Genomic DNA, 22,626 nt, shown 5'->3' with positions numbered 1-22,626 from the left:
CAGCTAGCAGCAGTAGTGCTTAACTACTGTGCCACCAGGGCTCCTTAGAAATCACGATATTTCTGATTAATTCCTGGCCCAATAATATCGAACAAAATGTTTCTGGCATGTACATTAAAGTAATACAGAATAATTAATAATTTTTAATACTTTAGAGTTAGAATATCTTTCGGAGGGTCCACAATTATTGACTGTTTATTATAGTTTAACATAGAGCCTCTCAGCCTTTTTCTCTTCATAGCACAACACACTAAATAGATGAGGTTGTGTAGCCAGTGGTGGGCTGCCTTGATGCCTGAGGGAAGCAATATTTTAGTGTACCTGTAAACTAGACTTACCAGTTGGGAAACTGGTATAATGTAATTTTTTTAAAAATGGTTTGGTCCAGACATAAATCCATCCACGTATGAGAAGCTGATATTTGACAAAGGCCCAAAGTCAGTTAAATGGGGAAAAGACAGCCTTTTTAACAAATGGTGCTGGCATAACTGGATGTCCATCTGCAGAAAAATGAAACAAGACCTGTGTCTCATACCATGCAGAAAAACTAACTCAAATGGATCAAAGACCTAAATATAAAATTTAAAATGATAAAGATCATGGAAGAAAAAATAGGGACAGTGCTAGGAGCTCTAATGGCATAAACAATACACAAAACGTTACTAGCAATGCAGAAGAGAAACTAGATAACTGGGAGCTCCTAAAAATCAAACACCTATGCTCATCCAAAGACTTCACCAAAAGAGTAAGAAGATTACCTACAGACTGAGAGAAAGTTTTTAGCTGTGACATTTCTGATCAGCGCCTGATCTCTAAAATCTATGTGATACTGCAAAAACTCAACTACAAAAAAACAACCCAGTTAAAAAATGGGCAAAAGATACAAACAGACACTTCACTAAAGAAGACATTCAGGCGGCGAACAGATATGTGAGGAAATGCTCAAGATTATTAGCCATTAGAGAAATGCAAATCAAAAGTACAATGAGATTCCATCTCACTCCAACAAGGCTGGCATTAATCCAAAAAACACAAAATAATAAATGTTGGAGAGGTCGTGGAGAGACTGGAAGACTCATACACTGCTGGTGGGAATGTCAAATGGTACAACCCCTTTGGAAATCGATTTGGCGCTTCCTTAAAAAACTAGAAGCAGAACTACCATACGATCCAGCAGTCCCACTCCTTGGAATATATCCTAGAGAAATAAGAGCCTTTACATGAACAGATGTGTGCACACCCATGTTGATGGCAGCGCTGTTTACAATAGCAAAAAATGGAAGCAACTAAGGTGCCCATCAGTGGATGAATGGATAAATAAATTATGGTATATACACACAATGGAATACTATACATCTATGAAGAACAATGATGAATCCATGAAACATTTCATAGCGTGGGGGAATCTGGAAGGCATTATGCTGAGTGAAATTAGTTGCAGAAGGACAAATATTGTATAAGACCACTATTATAAGAACTTGAGAATTAGTTTAAACAGAAAGGAAAATATTCTTTGATGGTTACGAGAGGAGGGAGGGAGGGAGGGAGAGGGCCTTTCACTAATTAGGTAGTAGATAAGAACTATTTTAGGTGAAGGGAAAGACAACACAATACAGGAGAGGTCAGCACAACTGGACTAAATCAAAAGCAAAGAAGTCTCCTGAATAAACAATGCTTTGAAGGCCAGCATAGCAGGGGCGGGGGTTTGGGGACTGTGGTTTCAGGAGACATCTAAGTCAATTGGCATAATAAAATCTATTAAGATAACATTCTGCATCCCACTTTGGAGAGTGGCATCTGGGGTCTTAAACGCTAGCAAGTGGCCATCTAAGATACATCAATTGGTCTCAACCCACCTGGATCAAAGGAGAATGAACACTAAAGACACGAGGTAATTCTGAGCCCAAGAGACAGAAAGGGCCGTATAAACCAGAGACCCTATCAGCCTGAGACCAGAAGAACTAGATGGTGCCCGGCTACAACCGATGACTGCCCTGACAGGGAGCACAACAGAGAACTCCTGAGGGAGCAAGAGATCAGTGGGATGCAGACCCCAAATTCTCATAAAAAGACCAGACTTAATGGTCTGACTGAGACTAGAAGGACCCCAGTGGTCATGGCCACAGATCTTCTGTTGGCCCAGGACAGGAACCATTCCCAAATTAACTCTTCAGACATGGATTGGACTGGACAATGGGTTGGAGAGGGATGCTGGTGAGGAGTGAGCTTCTTGGATCAGGTGGACACTTGAGACTATGTTGGCATCCCCTGTCTGGAGGGGAGATGAGAGGGCGGAGGGGTTCAGAAGCTGGCCATTTGGACACGAAAAGAGTGTGGAGAGAAGGACTGTGCTGTCTCATTAGGCGGAGAGCAATTAGGAGTATATAGCAAAAAAAAAGCAAGGTGTGTATAAATTCTTGTATGAGAGACTGACTTGATTTGTAAACTTTCACTTAAGGAACAATAAAAATTAAGAAAAGAACAGAAAAAAATGGTTTGGGGTGATTTAACTGTTTAATAGTTGATTCAGCTTCTAGAATTTCATGCAGTAGGTCTGTGCCAAATCAGGTCTGCTGTGTCTGTTTGAAAATTGGTGCATGTATGCTGAATGGTATTTTAGTCCAGATCTTTTCGTTTGCACATTACAGGGTGGGCGTGCTTTACGCACAGCTGGATCCAGTGTGGCTTCTATGGTCCTCATTTAAAAGTTTTAGTTCTCACTTAGGTGGTTTAAGCTTTTTTATTTTTTATATTCTAGGTGAATTTTTCTGACATTACTGCTTTAATGAATGACACTTTAAGGTCAAGGTTGCTGGACCAAAAATTTGACCTCAGAGTCACTGAAATAGAGTTAGGGTTCTACTGATATATTTAGGTGATTTTATTATATTTTTTGCATGGGTTGACGCCATGTGTTAACAATTGGCTGTGGTAGAGCTTCTACATATATACTTGTAGGTATATGTACAGACAAGTACGGTAACGCTTTTCCCTGCTCTGCTTGTCTGCAGGCAGTGAAGGGAAATCTGCAAGAGTCCTGCTCGCTCAAGGCCTGCATACAGGAAAGAAGCAGGGGAAAAGCGTTACAAACAGCTTTTGTCCTACAGCATTTTAAAACATAACAGGTAGGTCAGATTTTTGGTCTGTCAGCCTTGACAATGTCCCTTGAAACTGAACAAAGTCTTCCCTGAGGTAGTGGGTAATGTCATTGAAGTGTATTTAAAATATTAGAAGTTCTTCATTTTAGAATTTTTGTTCCTGAAAAGAAGTAATCGTTATACATTCCCATAGTTTTATTAGACACTGGCTATTAAAACAGTTTTTTTCACTAACAAAAATCATTACCTAGCCTGAGAGTGGCAGATGTGATAAGGGAGATATTGAAAATTCTTTTTAGATTTTACTTTTATGATTTTTCTTTTACTTGGATTACTTGAACTCAAGTGAAGAATACCACAAATTTCCTTACATTGTGGGAATATATTTTGCACGATCTAGCCATACTCAGACATATTTGTGACTTTAGAATATTAAAGAAACACAAAAATTTTTACAACAACTGCTTGTTAGCTGCGAAGTTGCTCATGTAGCCATTTTGTTTTTTTAGATATATTGGGAAGTCTGATTCAGTTACCATCAGTGTATGGAATCACAAGAAGATCCATAAAAAACAAGGTGCTGGATTTCTGGGTTGTGTTCGTCTTCTTTCCAATGCCATCAACCGCCTCAAAGACACTGGTTGTAAGTAGACACTGATGCTTTTTAAATTTAAAAAAAAAAAAAAAAAAAAATTTTTTTTTTTTCCTTTTGGTTTGTTTAAAACATTGGTAAAAATTTTTTTTGTGATAAATGCTATGGCTCTAAATTTATTTTGTGGACTTAAAAAAAAAAAGAGTGAAACATTTTAAATTTGTGAACCTAGAGCTGAGTCAGAGTTGATGCTTAGCTTTCAGTGAATTTTATAAGTATTAAATTATTTTTATTAAGGATGAAAGGAAAGTTTCAAAGTGTATATGCCATTTTTTATTTCTTAGCACCTGTCTCTGGTTTTAATGGCTTTGTGAGATGAAATGAGTTTTATTTAGGTGATTGGAGTGTTCAAAGTGGCAGTTCAAAGGGAGTTATTAGTGGGTAAGAATGCTAAAATATATACAAATTCCCATAAATGAGTTAGTAGCAGAACTGATTCAAATCCACATCTTCCAGTTTATACTTGGCTTCTTATTAATATTTACTTTGTGTTATTTGAAATGATTAGATAAATAACAATAATGATGACAGTTAACATTTGTCATACCTTTATGTGCCAAGCAGTGTGCTAAGAGTTTTACATAGCTATCTGATTTAATCCCGAAAACAACTGTATGAGAGCTGTATTACTATCAGACTTGCGAAAATCAAAGTTCAGGGATAATTTGCTTAAGATCAACAACTAAGTGGCGAATCCAAGACTCAGACTGAAGTAGTCTGAAAGATTTGGAGAGAAAATAAGTGCATGTTGACAATGTAATACATGGTCTTTGAAATCTGAATTTATGAAAATTTATGTTGAGGACTAATGGATCAGAACTACCACAGCCTCCACCAGATTGAATCTAGCACAACTAAATGGTGTCTGGCTTCCTCAACCAATTGCTTTGACAGGGATCACAATGGAGGGCCCTGGACAGAGCTGCAGAAAAATGTAGTACACAATTCTAACTCACACACACACACAAAAAAGACCAGAGACAGGAGCTGGTTGAATGGACACAGGAGGTGGTGGAGAGGAGGAGTGTGCTGTCACATTATAGGGAGAGCAGCTAGAGTCACATAACAATGTGTGTATAAGTTTTTATATGAAAAGCTGACTCGAACTTACTGGCCTCACAGAGACTGGTGAAACCCTGAGAGTATGGCCCCTGGACACCCTTTTAACTCAGTGCTGAAGTTATTCCTGAGGTTCACTCTTCAGCCAAAGATTAATCAGGTCTATAAAACAAAAGAGACTAAATGGGCACACCAGCTCAGGGCCAAGAATGAGAAGGCAGGAGGGGACAGGAAAGCTGGTAGCCAGGTCCAGAAGGGGAGAGTGCTGACATGTCATGGGGTTGGCAACCAGTGTCACAAAACAATATGTGTATTAATTGTTTAACGAGAAACTGATTTGCTCTGTAAACCTTCATCCAAATTACAATAAAAAAGTGCAAAAGAAGTTTATGTTGAGACATACTAATAACCTACGAAGTTAGAGAATTTTAAGCATTTCTTCTACCATTAAAAACACTACAGTAATGTGATTAACTCTTTAAATGATAGCCTTTATTTCCAGCAGATTGTGGGAATCTACTACTACTCTACAGATGTTAGAATCCTGGACACCAGCTCATTTTTTAATTGCTTTTTTTTGTTGTTGATGTAAAATAGATCAGAGGTTGGATCTATGCAAACTTGGGCCAAATGACAATGATACAGTTAGAGGACAGATAGTAGGTAAGTGTGGGATTTAAAGTTACGTGAATTTTGGCTTCACTTAAACTGACCGAGACTCTAAATAACCTTTTGAATCAAAGTACATTGTACATTAACAAAGTACATTAGCTTCATTGTATTGGCATGAATTAAATGAGCCGTGTAAAATGTTACAAACAGTAGATCCAAGCTAACTTAATTGGAAATAAAAACAAAAACAAAAAGTAATGTAAAAAATTAGAAACTTTAGTATTCTGAAGAACCCTTGATCCTTTAGGAAGAAAATCTTTCAAAAAGTATTCAAATATAGTACTGAGACAGACTTTATAGTTGGTATTAAAGTCTTCTGAAAATAATTATCAAACTGGTTTTCAAGTAAGAAAATATTCTTTTGAACTCTTTGTTTAATGTTTAATGCTTTACAGTTTTAAAATAATCTGTGTTAATTGAAAAAAATAGAGTGAGCAGTGGTGGTATAGGTATAGCACTGATTGGTAAAGGGGAGAAATTATTACCTTACTTACACAGCACCAGTGGGCTAATGGGCTATGTTGAATTGACCTAGAGGAAGGGTTTTATATAAAATTTCCTCAGACTTCTCTTTAAGAATTAATGGATTGAGATTTGATCAAGATGCATAGCATGCATATTAAGTACACTGAGGTGGGTGCCTTTGAGGCTTCTTAAAGAAGACAAGCCATTGCAAACTGCAGATCTGTCACTTCCTGATAGAGCGGAATTCAGAGTATCATGATTTCACTGTGAACCTGTCAGAGGGATTTTAGTTATGGAAAGTACTTGAATGGCTTCATTTTAAATGGGGCAGGTTCATAATTAGGAAATTGATATATCAGAGTAATGACTTGGATAGCCCTATTGTGGTTTTTCCAAGGAAGTATTTACACTACAGCATTATCGATGGTTCTTGTGATTCTTAGACTGAGAAGAGGGTAAAAAATCTCCAAATGAAACCTGGTATACAAGACTTAAGTGAATTTTTCTCTCCTTGATTTGGTGTGTTATGTAATGCTTGCCAGCTAACATAGTGACAAGATAGCTTTTAAAAAAAATTTGCATTTAAAAGAATAGCAGACTTTGTCAGTTGTTAAAAATGTTCTTACTAGCACATACTACTTAAAAGACTAATGTTATACTTAATGTTTATTTTTAATTTAAAGTTCTTGTGTGAATTTGGTATTCATGATGGGACCACTAGTAAGAGGCAGTCTGGACTACAACATGTTTTCTGACCCTTTAATTCTGTGATCCGGAAACAGAATGAGCCTGATTCTTACAGAATTAGTCTTTACAAGTATTTGGAAATAGATGTGTATAACATCTTTTTTGGGAAATGGGGAAAAGTATACTTAGAACACTGATTTAAAAAGACATATATCCCCATTTAGTATTTTCATATACATGTATTTTTTTGTGTGTGATTTTATTTACAGTGAAAATGAAATTTTATTTTGCTTTCTTTCATTTATCATAAGCATTTTTAGTGTTTCTATGTAGTCTTTGTAATTAATGATTTTTAAAAGGATGTCTTCTAAAGTTACATATTTTTTATTATAATAATCCTTTTTAGTTTTGTGAATCTTAGTAATGTTTCTGTTGTTTAATAGTAAGTCTTCAGTCCAGAGACCGAATAGGCACAGGAGGACAAGTTGTGGACTGCAGTCGTTTGTTTGATAATGATTTACCAGATGGGTAAGCTGACGTGACTGAAATCATTAGGAAAATGTATAGCTAGTAGTTTTTTTATCCTTAGAATAATGAGAAATAACTTGGTGTTTCTTACATACTAAACTTTAGAAATTTGCTGACGATCAATTCCAGGATCTAGATGCCCTTATACATGGAAAATTAGTGAAGGGTTTTGTCATAACAAATTTATAAACTAAGCAGAGAATTAGGTATGTTAAATTTGCTTTTTAGGAGTTTCGACTAGGAGATAGATGAGATTTTTTGACAAATAGAGCTCTCTTGTAAATATTATGTATTTAAAAAAAAAAAAGGTTTTTTGCTTGATTAATTCAAACAGGACATAAAACGCTGAATCTGAATCATTGCTCTGTTTAAAGGTATGGGATAGCGAATTTGGATAATAGTAACTATAACATAGTAACGTTTATTGGGTATTATGTGTCAGAGGAGCCATAGTGGTGCAGTAGTTAAGCACTCAGCTGCTAACCAAAAGGTTGACAGTTGGAACCCACCAGCTGCTCTGTGGGAGAAAGATGTGGCAGTTAGCTTCCGTAAAGAAGCTAACTGCCACATCTGGAAACCCTATAGGGCAGTTCTACTCTGTCCTGTAGGGTCGCTGTGAGTCAGAATCGACTGGATAGGCAATGGGTTTTTGGAATGTGTCAGATACTATTGTAAATACATATATACATTTTTTCATTGAATTCAGATAGCATCTTGGAAGGCACTATATAACTATAGTATATAATTCTGCAATTAGACCACTTGAATTCCAATCCTTATTTTATTGCTTACTAGCTTTATGACCTTGATCAATTTGCTAAACTTCTGTAAGCTTCAGTTTGTATTCATTTATAAAAAGGAATGATAATAATAGTACATACCCCATAAGTTGTGAGATTAAATGAAACCTTTTATGTAAAGCACTTAGCACAGTGTCTTGCACATAGTAAATTCTTAATAATTTAATTAACTAGTGTTACTACTACTGCTGATACTTTTGTTACCCTCATTCCTTACATTAAAAAAACTGAGAGTCAGAAGTTAAATAACTCACCCAAAGCCACCATAGTGAGTGGCAGAGCTGGAGCACAAGCCTCAGTCTTGATCCAGAGCTCATGCCCTTTATCACTGCGTTGTATCTGTATTTGATACTAGTTCTGACACTTTTCTGATTTTAACTTTCAAATTATTTTTAAATAACTTTAATAAGGTATAATTTACATACAATAAATTGAATACATTTAAAGTATGCAGTTTGTTGAGTTTTGACTCAAATTATTTTTGACGTGTGTTTTTTTAAGGTGTTAAAAATCACTGTAATTTAAGCCTGTTTATAGATCACTTTAGCTTTAGTTAACTCTTTCGTGAGTGTGAGTTAGATTATGATGCTTTTGAAGGAGATGTTTCACATGAAATAACTAATCAACATTGAGATATTATAGCAATGTAAGATTTATTATTCTAAAGTTACATTATTGTACTGTAATTGTAATCACAGGGGAGAAAATTATCTCCCTAGCATCTCTTTATTTTCTTTTTAAGGCTCCCAAACCCCTCTGCCTTCTGGTGGAAATATTAACTGTACCACATTGCTATGTGATTTGACTGTATTTTTCTGTATATAAAAAGGTAGAGAGAGAAGTGGCATTTTTATTTTTTTTTAAAAATTAGTTGGGTAGGCTAAATGCTCTTAGAAGCATCTTTTATATACTTCCCTTATAAAATTTGATTTTTTAGAGAAATTACGAGTGATTCTTATTTTTAGTATAACCATTCTTTCACCAAATTTTGGAGAAATGATACTAACTGAACAATTATTGAACAATTTTTAATTTGGCTGATGGAAATATAGTAGTCACTCCTTAGTGTAAATATTTTAGAAAATTCAGAATTCCATAAAATATGTTGTACAATTCTAAAATAAGTTGAAAAAATCCAAACTGAACTTTCAATTTGGCATTTTTGATTTGTAACAGCAGATGGCTTTCTGGCTTGGTGATTGCACTGCAGACATTCTGTGTCCTAACTTCCTATTAATACCTATTAATGCCTCATCTCTCAATGTTTTTATTTAAGTTGGGAAGAAAGGCGAACTGCCTCTGGGAGAATCCAGTATCTAAACCACATAACAAGAACTACGCAATGGGAACGCCCAACACGGTAAGAAGATACAAATATTTGCCTATGGTCTGTGCTGTTTGCCCTCTGGGTTTGTATAGGTGTAGGTCAGTAAATCTTATGGCGGGCCCTGTTATTTTTTTTAAAAAAGATTTAAAGATCGTTTAGCAGATTATCCTGTTATTGTAGCACCCAGGGTCTGGCATGTTACTTTATAAATATATATTGCATGAATTAAATGAACAAATTGAGAAGTCCTTTTATTTCTGGGAATCTTCAGCTCTTTGGGTTGTTTTGGTTTTGAGTTTGAGTTCATTGTTGAATGGCTGTAATAAATATATACAGAGTCTTCCATTCTTTCAGTCATGTAGGGGGATTCTGTGACCAAGAACCAGGTGTTCTGGGATCATAATGTAGGGGCACCTGACTTAGAGTGGAGGTAAGGCAATGGAAGAACTTGTGGAGGAAAACTCTCTGAAGAAGGGAAACCTCTGCACTAAACCTTGAAGAATGTTAAGATTTAGTTGGGTAAGGGGAAGATGATGAATAGTGTTCAGGGTGGTGGTAATTTTGTTCAGCATTTGGGCTACAATCATGAACAAGGCAGAAAAGCAGATATAGTCTCTTTCTTCATAGAGCTTAATATGTAAAAAGATATGGAGATACAGGATAATTTTTTGGAAACTACAAGGAGGTGCTTTTTAAGTAATTGAAGATAAATAGGATAAGTGTAAGTGCCAGGACCCCCTCCCCACCGGCAGATCTGACACCAGGCAAAGAACATCAGATGCTTATCATTGACTCTACCTACTTATATTTATTAGGGATTAATTGCTTATATCATTGAATCACAGAGTTTTCCGTACTATATTATGATTCTCAGGTAAAAGCTTAACCATTTAAAAAAATGTTGATTTGAGAATTGAATTTCTAGTATTAAACTACGAAGGATTTTATTGAAGTTGATGGACCCATTTTTATTATACCCAAACATAAATGAATGTTGCATAGTGTTTTAGTGAAGCCCATTTCCTGTTTCATTTAAATATGTAATTGATGACATGCTTATCATGAGTTTCTTTGTATTTAGAGACTTCAGCCTTTGCTTTTACTCAGAGTTCTAAAATCGTCACATTTTGTATTAACCTTTCCATTTTCTTATATGATAAGTGATTGTTATTGCAGTACATACATGGTCTGGAGAACTCTACTTTTGATACGAGTCGAGTAACTTTTTTTACTTGTTACTTCTCAATAGACCGGCGTCGGAATATTCTAGTCCCGGCAGACCTCTCAGCTGCTTTGTTGATGAGAACACTCCGGTTAGTGGAACAAACGGTGCGACATGTGGACAGTCGTCAGATCCCAGACTGGCAGAGAGGAGAGTCAGGTCACAACGACATAGGAATTACATGAGCAGGACACATCTGCATACTCCTCCAGACCTCCCAGAAGGCTATGGTATGACAACTAACAGAGGGAAAATCAAGTGTGATTTACTGATTTCAGCTTACTAAGAAAACCAGAAAATTAATTTTTAGAAAAATTTCTTAATTTGTGTTTAGGGATTTTCCATGGAAATGAAAGTAAATGTAAAACTTTCCAACTCTGAAAAGTCTCTGAAGTGGTAAAAGACTACCTAACAACAGTTTGACCTTGGGCTGGTCATTTAACCCCTGCCTTTTTGTTCTTTTATCATGAAGTGAGATGAATAATACCTCCTCTATCACAAAGTTGTTCTGAGGAGCACATGAAACAATGTGAGACTGCTTTGTAAATAGGCACTATGTAAACATGGTATCGTTATTAGTAAACAGTAGCCAGAAGTCAGTGTCCCTGGGTGGCACAAACGGTTAAGCGCTTGACTGGTAGCTGAGGGGATGGTGGTTTGAACCCACGCAGAGGCACCTTGGAAGACAGGCCTGAGGATCTGCTTCCAAAAGGTGACAGACTTGAAAACCCGATAGAGAAGTTCTGCCCTCTACGTGTGGGGTCACCATGAGTGACAATTGACTTGACAGCAAATAACAATCTGAAGTCAGATTTGCAGTATAACTTTCTAGACATATATATTTAAAAATGTCATATTTCTGAAGGTATTCATAAATTATATTGGTTACAATTTTGGATTTTCTGAGTGACTGGATTATTGTAAATATTTAGTCACTTGTATGTTTGTGTAAGGAGGCCTGGTGGTGCAGTGGTTAAGTGCTTGGCTGCTAACTGGAAAGGTCGGCAGTGTGAACCCACCAGCCACTCCATGGGAGAAAGATGTGGCAGTCTGCTTCTGTAAAGTTTACAGCCTTGGGAACCTTATGGGGCAGTTCTACTCTGTCCTGTAGGGTTGCTATGAGTTGGAATTGACTCAACGGCAAAGGTTTTTTTTAATGGGATGTTTGTATAAAATTACTATAATCTTATAGAAGCTCTTAGAATTGTAGGACTTCATGTAGAAGATTCTATGAGCCTTCTACTAGTTGTATGCAGAACTTTCTAAGTTAATCACAACTTGTGAACATTATTGTGTATAGTAACGACTCTACTATATACCCAAAAACCCAGTGCCATCGAGTTGATTCTGACTCATAGTGACCCTATAGGACAGAGTAGAACTGCCCCATAGAGTTTCCAGGGAGCGCCTGGTGAATTCAAACTGCTGACCCTTTGGTTAGCAGCTATACCACTTAGCCACTATGCTACCAGGGTTTCCCTACTATATACAACAAACCTAAATGAGTCATTAACAACCTGCAACATGCAGATGACACTACCTTGCTTGCTGAAAGTGAAGAGGACTTGAACCACTTACTGATGAAGATCAAAGACCACAGCCTTCAGTGTAGATTACACCTCAACATAAAGAAAACAGAAATTCTCATAACTGGACCGATAAGCAACATCATGATAAATGGAGAAAATACTGAAGTTTTCAAGGATTTCATTTTACTTTGGATTCACAATCAGTGCCCATGGAAGCAGCAGTCAAGAAATCAAAACATGCTGTGCATTGGGCAAATCGGCCGCAAAAGACCTCTTTAAAATATTAAAAAGCGAAGATGTCACTAAGGTGCACTTGACTCCAATCATAGTGTTTTCAGTCGCCTCATATGCATGTGAAAGCTGGACAATGAATAAGGAAGACTGAAGAAGAATTGATGCCTTTGAATTACGATGTTGGTGAAAATATTGAATATGCCATGGACTGCCAAAAGAATGAAGAAATCTGTCTTGGAAGAAGTACAGCCAGAATGCTCCTTAGAAGCAAGGATGGCAAGACCTCATCTTACGTGCTTTGGACATGTTTTCAGGAGGGATCAGTCCCTGGAGAAGGACATCATGCTTGGTAAAGTAGAGGATCAGTGAAAAAGAGGAAGACCCTCAACGAGATAGATTGACACAGTGGCTGCAACAGTGGGCTCAAGCATAACAACGATTGTGAGAATGGCATAAGACCGGGCACCGTTTCATTCTCTTGTACATAGGGTCACTATGAGTCAGAACCTGATAACTACTAGCTTCTCCTTACTTGCTAAAACTAACCAGGTCTGCCTATTAGGTCCTTAGTCTTGTTGTTAGTTGCAGTTGAGTAAGTTCCAACTGACAGTGACCCTATAGGACAGAGCAGAACTGCCCCGTAGGGTTTCCAGGGAGCAGCTGGTGGGTTTGAACTGCTGACGTTTTCATTAGCAGCAGAGCTCTTAACCATTATGCCACCAGGGCTCTGACTGTAGCTAAACTATTCTGGGCTGATGGTGACACCTAGTGACCAACATTAGATATTGCCTGATCCAACATGTATTTTTATTTTTACTTGAGACTATTTTTTAACTGTTATGCAAGTACGTGATTCTATTCTATTTTGAAACACATTTTAACTCTTGTAGTAATAAAAAACAGTTTGCCCGTTAACTGTCCGAGGATGGGCTGGGAGTCAAATGGACCTGGATGCATAACCTGGCTTTGTAATATGTTAGTTGAGTGACACTGGGCATGTTATTTAACTTATCTGAGCCTGTCTTCTCTTCCATAAAATGGGGAAAATAATAGAACCAGTCGTGTAGGTTTGTTGTAAGAAATAAATGATGTAATTTCATGTGAAATACCTGACACAGTGTCTGGCATAGAAAGCACTTGGTAAATTTTAGCTGTGATTATCAGTGTTCAGGCCTTAAGAAGAAACATCTCTTGTCATTTCTCTTGAATTGAGACTGTAAACCAAGTTGTTTGGAGTGGGCAGGGATAGTTAAACTTGTACAATATTTATGTGGTTTGGATTGAAAAATTCTGTGTAATCAAAGGATATACATAAAATGAAATTATTGAAACTGTCACCTGTTTTAAAGGTTTTTTTACTTATAATTTTTAAGAATTTAATTGACTTTCTAGGTTTATAAACAAATTTATACTAACAAATACTAGCAGCAGTTTTATAATTTTTATATTGGAATTTCTTATTAGATTTTGTTTAAAGAAAGGTTCTTTTAAAAAAAAAATTAGGAAGCACCATTGAAGAATCTCTTTTACAGACTCCTCTTCTCTTTGGCTTTCCCACTCTTTTCCCAAGGACTTTCAGTTAATTTCACCTTTAGCTTTTTCTCCCCAGTATGTACCCATCCTCTTTAATCGTCTTCTTACTAACTTGGTTATTTTTCCATCTCTGCCTATTTATGACTATAGAATGTCTTCCACAAATCTCAATTTTTTAGCTTCTGTTTGAGCCCAACCAGTCTCAAAAATACACTTTTGTTTAGAAAAGAGAATACGTAAGTTTTTGTATAAAATTAGGCGTAATAAATAAGCATCATCAGCCTCCAGATCCTTCAGAAGTTTCTGGAAGAATCTTCAGAAGCTCCCCAAAGTTGACCAGCCCCTTTCTGTGAGCTTTCATTTATTCTCTTCAGGCTCCATATTTAAGACAAAAAAAAAGATCATGTCGTCATCTTTTATTTGTCTATTGGTCTTGTGACAATCTTGTTCTATTCTCGGTTGCAGTGTGTTTAGCACTTGAGCCACATAAGTTTAGTTGGCTTTTAGATAGCTGACCTATGAACTTCATCACTGTTTTATAAGATTGCTTCCAGGGGAAAATGCATTCTGAGTTCAGAACAACTGATTTATGAAACAACTTTTTGGTAAAAAAATAGATTTGCAATTCGGAGAATTTTCCTGTTAGTATAATATCCTCTTAGTGTCTATAGCTGTCTTTGATTTGGACTTTCTGAATATGTTTTTATTATTGTTTTTAAATTTTACAGAGCAGAGGACAACGCAACAAGGTCAGGTATATTTCTTACATACTCAGACTGGTGTGAGCACGTGGCATGATCCAAGAGTGCCCAGGTAAGAACATATTTTAAGGACTCTTCTTACCATTTGAATATCCATTCTACCTAGGTTTTTTTTTTTTGAATATTTAAATATTTGACTTCTTGAAATAGAAGGGAAGAGGCAAAAACATGGGTCTTTTAGGAGTTTGAAAATTGACCTGGGATAAAACATACTCTTTAAAAAAGGGTAGTAGCTTGACCATTTCTGGTTAGACATTTTTTTTTTTCAATAATTTTTATTGTGCCTTAAGTGAAAGTTTACAAATCAAGTCAGTCTCTCACACAAAAACCCATATATGCTTTGCTACGCACTCCCAATTACTCTCCCCCTAACGAGACAGCCCTCTCTCTCCCTCCACTCTCTCTTTTCATCACCTTCTAACCCCCTCCACCCTCTCATCTCCCCTCCAGGCAGGAGATGCCAGCATAGTCTCAAGTGTCCTCCTGATCCAAGAAGCTCACTCCTTACCAGCATCCCTCTCCAACCCATTGTCCAGTCCAATCCATGTCTGAAGATGGTTAGACTTTTTAAGAAAGTTTTATTTTAACCCTATGTGTGTGTGGAAACCCTAGTGACTTAGTTAACCAAAAGGTTGACAGTTCGAATCCACCAGGCACGCGTGCCTTGGAAACTATGGAGCAGTTCTACTCTGTCCTATAGGGTAGCTGTGAGTAGGAATTGACTTGATGGCAATGTGTTATATATGTATTCAGTGTTCTCTTGTATGTTCCTTAATAAAGTTTCATTTTAATGTAGAAAAGAACATAACCTTATTTAATTTCTTGCCATAATATAGCACGTAACACAGTAACAATGGTCATTGGTTCGTTAAAAGTCTTCTTGCTTTTTCTATTGCACCAGTTAGCCTTAGAGCATTCTTCCTTAGGTGTCTTAAATAGGTTCTTCATTTATTAACTTTATGGCTTCTGAAATTCCAAATGGAGCAGTTATCCTTTAAAAAATACATTATTATTTTCAGGCTCATAATTTGAATAACATTTTCAGTTTTGCTTTGTTGGAGAGTTTGTTTTTACTTTTATTTACACTTAATCATTGTGAACATTTATTTACAGGAGTTTTATGGTATAATAAAGGAAAAAAGAATTGAGGGGAAGTTTTAGAAAACATTTCATTCCGTATATCACTGATACTTGTAAAACAGTGTTTTCTATCAAAACAAGTATTGAAGTACAACTTACGTTGGCAAATGTTGCGATTGCTTTTATGTTCATTTAAATTTGTATAACATTAAAGCCCTAGGAACTTAGTTACTAAAAATGTAGGTTATATGATAAGTTTTTCTGAGCCATTTATGGATTGGGTTTTGAATACTCGCATTTGTTAAGCCATTGGGAATTAAGGATTCCAGCTGAACATCTCAAGTTTCTGAAACAATACATTTTCTCAGACTTCATGGAATTGTTCTGTGTCATTTGCACTGACTTGGCTCAGCAGGCCCAGCAATGAGGTATTTTTTATTTTATATTTGTTTTTGCAGAGATCTTAGCAACATCAATTGTGAAGAGCTTGGTCCATTGCCTCCTGGATGGGAGATCCGTAATACGGCAACAGGCAGAGTTTATTTCGTTGACCATAACAACAGAACAACACAGTTTACAGATCCCCGGCTCTCTGCTAACCTGCATTTAGTTTTAAAGTGAGTTTTTAAAATAGTACACGTTAAAATTCAAGTCTGAATAAGAGGAGACAATACATGCTTTTTGTGATAAATGTGATAGAATGACTTTTCTCTTCAATTATAAATTACTTTTGTTGAGCAGACTTTTATGTAAGAGTGTGACATGTTTTACTTCGATATGAGGTTTTTTTTGGGTTTGTTTTGTTTTTACCATTTTAACCAATTTTGAGTATACTTCAGCGGCGTTAAGTTACATTCACAGTGTTGTGTAACCATCAGTGCTATTGTTTCCAGGTAGTTTTGACATCCTAAACAGAAACTCTGTAACCATTAAAAAATAACTCTCTCCTCCCAGCCCCTCTAGTCTACTTTCTGTCTTCATGAATTTGCCTATTCTAGGTACTTCATATACTAAATGGAATTATACAATATTTGTTCTCTTTTGTGTCTTGGTTTATTTCACTTAGCATAATGTCTTCAAGACTCATCCATGTTGTAGCATGTATCAAAATTTTATTTTTCTTCATGGCTTCCTAATTTTTCATTGTGGCATGGCTATACCACATTTAATTTATCCATTCATCCATTGATGGACACTTAGGTTGTTTCCACCTTTTGGCTATTGAGAATAATGCTGCTATGAAAATTGGTGCACATGTATCTGAGTCCCTGTTTTCAAGTTTTTTGAGTATATACCTAGGAGTGGAATTATTGGGTCATAAAGTAATTCTATCTTTAACTTACCGAGGAACCACCAAACTGTTTTCCCTATTGGCTGCACCATTTTGTAGTCCTACCACTAGGAGTGGAATGGCTGAATCATATGGTAGGTTTATGTTTAACTTTTTAAAGAAACTCCCAGGCTGTTTTTCAAAGTGGTTGTACTATTTTCTCTGTGGGAGAAAGATGTGGCACTCTGCTTCCGTAAAGATTACAGCCTTGGAACCCTATGGGGCAGTTCTACCCTGTCCTATAGAGTTGCTGTGAGTCAGAATTGACTCCACCATAGTGAGTTTTTTGTTGTTGTTGTAAAATAGGTGTGTAGTGGTATCTCATTGAGGTTTTAACTTGCGTTTCTCTAATGACTAACAATGTTGAGCATCTCTTTATGTGCTTATCTACCATTGTGTCTTCTTTGGTAAAATCTTTTGCCCCCTTTTTAAATTGAGTTGTCTTGTTTTTTTATTGCTAAGTTTTGAGAGTTCTTTAGAAATTCTGGATGTGAAACCTTTATCAGATACTCGCTTTGGTAGGATTTTCTCCCAGTCTGCAGCTGTCCTTTTTTTTCCTTATGACAGAACCTTTTGAAGAACAGAAGATTTCTTTTAAATTTTGACAAAGTTCAATTTACCCACTTGTTCTTTTATAGATTGTCCTTTTGGTGTTATATCCAGGAAATTGTTGTCTGACCAAGGTCATAAAAATTTTCTCTGTGTTTAGATGTTTTAGAGTTTTAAGTTTTACTTTGAGGGTGAGGCCTAAGATTCATTTTGAGTTAATTTTTGTATTCGATGTGAGATGTATCCAAGTTCATATTTTTGCACAGGCCTATCCAATTGTTTATAGAGTGTTTTCTATGTAATATTTCATTGTTTTGGTTTTGGTTGGGGTTAATATTTCATAACACCTTTGTCTATTATAATGTTTGCAAGAGTAGTTAACAGTAATTTGTAATTTTCAACAAAGCTGTTTTCTCTGTGTGGCCATCTCTAAGAATAATATTGTTTTAGGTATAAAACTTGACCTGGTAAGTAAGAAACTTAACTTCTGGTACTGTATGTAAAATAAATTTGGGTGATTTGTTAGTGAGATGAAAGTTATTTTTGTATATTTTATCATAACTATCATTGCCCTTTTACCTTTAGAGTAGGAGGGTGTGTTCTTGCCTGTTGTATGCAAAATTAATTTTAAACTCCAACTGTATCACTCAGTGACTACATAGTAGACGTCACTAGTGAATTATGTAACTTTTCATTTCCTGACAGTTTATTGGAATTAACTAGTTTATTATATCATAGGGTTTTTTTTTTTTTTTAAAGATTCTTAGATGCAACTTATTTTATGCCTGGAGAATAAAAATATATCTGGGCAAGTATACATTTTTATTTCTTACTAATATTTCTTATTTATTATGTAGTGAATAATATTTCTGGTGTGGTTGGGAGATTATTTTCATGTATTTGTAGAAAACTATATACAGTTAGAAATGCTCATTTATCTGTGCCAGCTGCTGGTTCAAACTCTTCTTTGTCTCTCCCAGACAGGGCATTTAGAGCAGACTCTAGGCACAGTGTTCAGCATATTTTTAAAGTGAGTGAAGTTAAATTATTCAGAGGAAAATAGAAATGACATTTGAGAAGTTTGTTCTCAGCAGCCGTATAAAGCTTTATAGTTAATACTCTATTATCCAATACCATAAATTCATATGTTCTAAGAGAAATAAACTTTGGAATTAGTTTATCATTGCCAAAAAAGTCAAGCCAAGCATATGCCCTAGTAAGGCTTGGAAAATGGTGTAGCTAGACTAATCTTTTATAAAAGTGGGATGCTGTTTTGAAATACACAGTTGCAATCCTTTTTATTTGAAATACTTTATTAATATCTGTGTTTACTTCTAGCCGGCAGAACCAATTGAAAGACCAGCAGCAGCAGCAGCAAGTGGTATCATTATGCCCTGATGACACGGAGTGTCTGACAGTCCCAAGGTACAAGCGAGACCTGGTTCAGAAACTCAAAATTTTGCGGCAGGAACTTTCCCAACAACAGCCTCAGGCTGGCCACTGCCGCATTGAGGTTTCCAGGGAAGAAATTTTTGAGGTAAACTTACAAGTCTTATTTTAAAACAGGGAAAAATTGAATCTTAATGTTTTACTCTTTCCCCTTTTTGGAACTCATATCCCTTTAAAGTGAGAAGGTTCTCGTTAATTTCTTTTGTAATTGTGAAGAGTAAATGCAGTGATACTGGAGAGATTTAACATGTGAGATAAACACCGAAATGGGATGAAGAATGTGAAGTGTTCTGGGTGGTTCACCTTGGTCTCTGCATTGCTAATACTTACTTGTTAATAAATTTTAAAACTGCAAATATTATCCATCGTTTAGTTTCTAATTCTTCCAAGAGGTAAGGGACTCTTAAATCAAAAAATCATTTTATTTAATTAGTATGGACTACTTCCTTAATTTATTGAAAAATTTCCTTTCATGAATATCTTTTTATCTTTGGTGTTCTTGCATAATAGGTTGCAAAGGTCAAAGGCAGGGGTTTCCCACTCATTAAAGCATTTGGGCAAAAGATGTTTGGGGACATGGCAATCCCAAAGGATGAACTTTTTCTCTGAGAACAGTTCTGGCCTTGCTTGTGGTCAGTCCATTGTATTTTAAAGTAATATAAAGTTGTCAATTTAATGAATATTCACATTAATGATGACTTCTGTTCTTTTGAAACTTTCTTGTCTTTACTTTCCATTGGTGTCTATCACTTAGAATTAAGTAAACCAATTTTTAAAAATCTACAGTTTCTTTCAAATTTTGTCTTAATATGTAAGTGGAACCACTGCTATGGTTCTGGAACTAAAACATGGAGTTTTGCAACTAGTAGGCTTTTAATATAATATTTAGTAGCATTAAACCATATCCATTTTGTTTTGAAAAGTTGCATAAAGTCAGAAACATTTGGAGTTTATCCGTTGGTTTGATCATTAAACAGATTTCATCTTATTTAAATAGACTTATGTTTTTTTTGTGGATGGAATTGGAGGAAGAGCTTAAATAGTAGGTTAAAAATACCTAGTAATAACAGGATATTTAAAATTTTTCAGGAATCGTATCGACAGGTCATGAAAATGAGACCAAAAGATCTGTGGAAGCGATTAATGATAAAATTTCGTGGAGAAGAAGGCCTTGACTATGGAGGGGTTGCTAGGTAAAGACTTGCTTATCAGTTAATGACATGTAGAACCTCACACGTACAGATTTAACCTTATCATTGGCATTTATTTTCTAGTATACTACTCCCAAACGTTTCCGGTGCAGAGGATTTTGTAACAGAAATATCCATAATGTGGTTAGGGTAGTACTGCTACCAGAAGAGTATTTTAGAATTTCCTAATATATCATAGAGCCCAATGAGACTTTCTCTGAAACCCGAAATGGACTTTTGATAGGATCTGTAAGTCCCTTCTTTCTTCTCCATCTCTCTCCTTCAGTATGTTACCTCCTCTGCTTTATGTTGCCAGAAACCATCTTGAGACTTTAATGATATGTAATTTAAACTGAAGGAGCCCCGGTGGTGCAGTGCTTAGATGCTCAGCTGCTCACTGAAATGGTGGTGGTTCAAACCCACCAGCGAGTTTTTGGGCGAAAAAACCTGTTGATGACTTATGTTCTTTTGAAACTTTCTTATCTTTACTTTCCGTTGGTGTCTATCACCTAGAATTAGGTAAATCAGTTTTCTCTGTCATAAGGACTACAGCCTGGGAAATCCTATGGGGCAAGTTCTACTCTGTCCCGTAGGGTTGCAGCGAGTTGGAATCGACTCAGTGGCGTACAACAACACAAGAATTTAAACGGAGTACTGTTTTCCCTTTGCTTCTACTGCCATGCTTCTTAACCTTGTTCAAAATAATCTATTTGGAAATTTTTATATAGCAGGGGAAAACAACACTTGAAAAGTATTGTTTGAATTAAAAACACACATTATTTATATATTTTTTTCTACCAGAGAAATCAATTTGACTCTATGTAAATGGAGCAGAAACATTATAGCTTCTGTATTAAAACGTTCTAAGGACCTTCGTGATAATTCTTATGAATCCAATCTAAACTAAAGTTGTTTTTCATTAAGTCCCGTAACTTCTATTTAGCATTACTCTGTGTTCACCTATAGACTTTATTTTGTTTTGTGACCTTTTTACCTGCAATTGGATAGGTTCTTTAATTTGGAGTTTTGAAAATAATCTCTTACATATCATACTTAGGACTTGATAGTTTTTGTGGAATCTTTACTATTTACTTGTGACTAGATTTTGAATGCTTGATGGGAATTTGTAATTATCTGCTGATGGCATGTAAGTGCTGTAATTATACTGTAAAGGCCACATAATTTTTTTTTTAAACCTTACTACAGTCAGTTTGGGCAAACTAAATGGAATGTGGCAGTAAACAGCTTTTTCTGTGGTAGACTCCAAGAGCAGTTGGGTCCTGCTCTTATGCACGAAATACTTGGTGAAAGAAAACAAAAATTTGGATTTTCTGTAAAAAACACATAAAAAGCACACAGGAGGTGTCAGTTGAGTGCTGTGTATGTGGGAGGGTTGTTTATGTGGAGACTTCACTTTTTTTTAAACCTCTGGAGTTTTTCAAGTCTTATATAAATGGTAGTAATTTGATTTAGAGTTCATCTCTTTGTAGACTTTTTGAAACATTTTCCTTTAACTAGTTGTTAATAGTATTCCACTGCACTTACTAAAAATATATTTAATCTGTTTAAAGCATAATATCAGGACATATTTAAATAATTTTCCCTAGCTGAGAAATGACAAGAGTTGAGACTAGAACTGCATCTCCTAAATCCTAGACTTATAATTTTTTTCCTATTTTACAAAGCCACAAGTAACAAGTTTTCTTTTATACTTTGAAAAATATAAAGGATTTAATAAGTTTGAAACAGTAATACTACTTATTATGAGGTTTTAAAAACACTGATGTACAAGTCAAAAAGTGGTATGGACATTCCCAGAGAGTGCAAACTTGCCCCTGTGTTTGCACTTATACCAAACTCCTTGGAATCTCTGACCACTTAAATCTTTTATTACAGTGATGCACAATAAAAGATGATGATATGGTAGTGAAATTTTCCTTACTAAAATAACACTAACAAGAAAACACACTGCTGTCCAAAAGTGAGAGTTAATTAGTACTGTACGTATCTGTGTACACTATCGAGTGTACATAAATCTGCCACGGTAAGAGTGAACCAGCGTTGTGTAGATCATGCTGGCATTTTGAAATAAGACCACATTATTCCCTTCATTTTATGTTTATTGTGGGTTACGAATTTATTTAGCAATTAAAAGTAACAGACCACTAACTGCAGCATCAGATGAATAAATTGGTGCTTCTGGATAGTAGCTTTATACTCTGTGATGCCATGTTTTAATAAAATTACCCCAAAGTTGGGTGAGAAGTGACTTCAGTATAATAAAACAAAAATTTTCACTTACTATTTTGGCATGGTAGATTTTTTCAGTGTTATATAACTACAGTTAATTCTTTGTTTCCTTTTATTAATTTAAAAAATTCTTTCCAAAATTGATTAATTGGTGGCATATATTAATAAAAATGTATTCATTAACAAAAGAATTCTTTTGTTATATTTTGTC

The 22,626-nt window shown here is 35.7% G+C and overlaps 1 protein-coding gene across 1 annotated transcript in view; it reads left to right on the top strand.

Moving 5' to 3' along the window:
- SMURF2 (SMAD specific E3 ubiquitin protein ligase 2) overlaps positions 1–22,626 on the top strand; it is a 97,414-nt gene that overhangs the window by 62,287 nt on the left and 12,501 nt on the right. The window contains exons 4-12 of the mRNA XM_049861470.1: positions 3,608–3,741; positions 5,407–5,472; positions 7,077–7,161; positions 9,238–9,321; positions 10,538–10,740; positions 14,535–14,619; positions 16,106–16,264; positions 18,865–19,063; positions 20,065–20,168. Coding sequence (XP_049717427.1) covers positions 3,608–3,741; positions 5,407–5,472; positions 7,077–7,161; positions 9,238–9,321; positions 10,538–10,740; positions 14,535–14,619; positions 16,106–16,264; positions 18,865–19,063; positions 20,065–20,168 — 1,119 coding nt within the window. The remainder of the gene's footprint in view (positions 1–3,607; positions 3,742–5,406; positions 5,473–7,076; positions 7,162–9,237; positions 9,322–10,537; positions 10,741–14,534; positions 14,620–16,105; positions 16,265–18,864; positions 19,064–20,064; positions 20,169–22,626) is intronic.

This window comes from Elephas maximus, chromosome 19, assembly GCF_024166365.1.
Source record: "Elephas maximus indicus isolate mEleMax1 chromosome 19, mEleMax1 primary haplotype, whole genome shotgun sequence".
In the NCBI taxonomy this organism is placed as follows: Eukaryota; Metazoa; Chordata; class Mammalia; order Proboscidea; family Elephantidae; genus Elephas; species Elephas maximus.
This window is presented reverse-complemented; position numbering and strand designations above follow the sequence as displayed.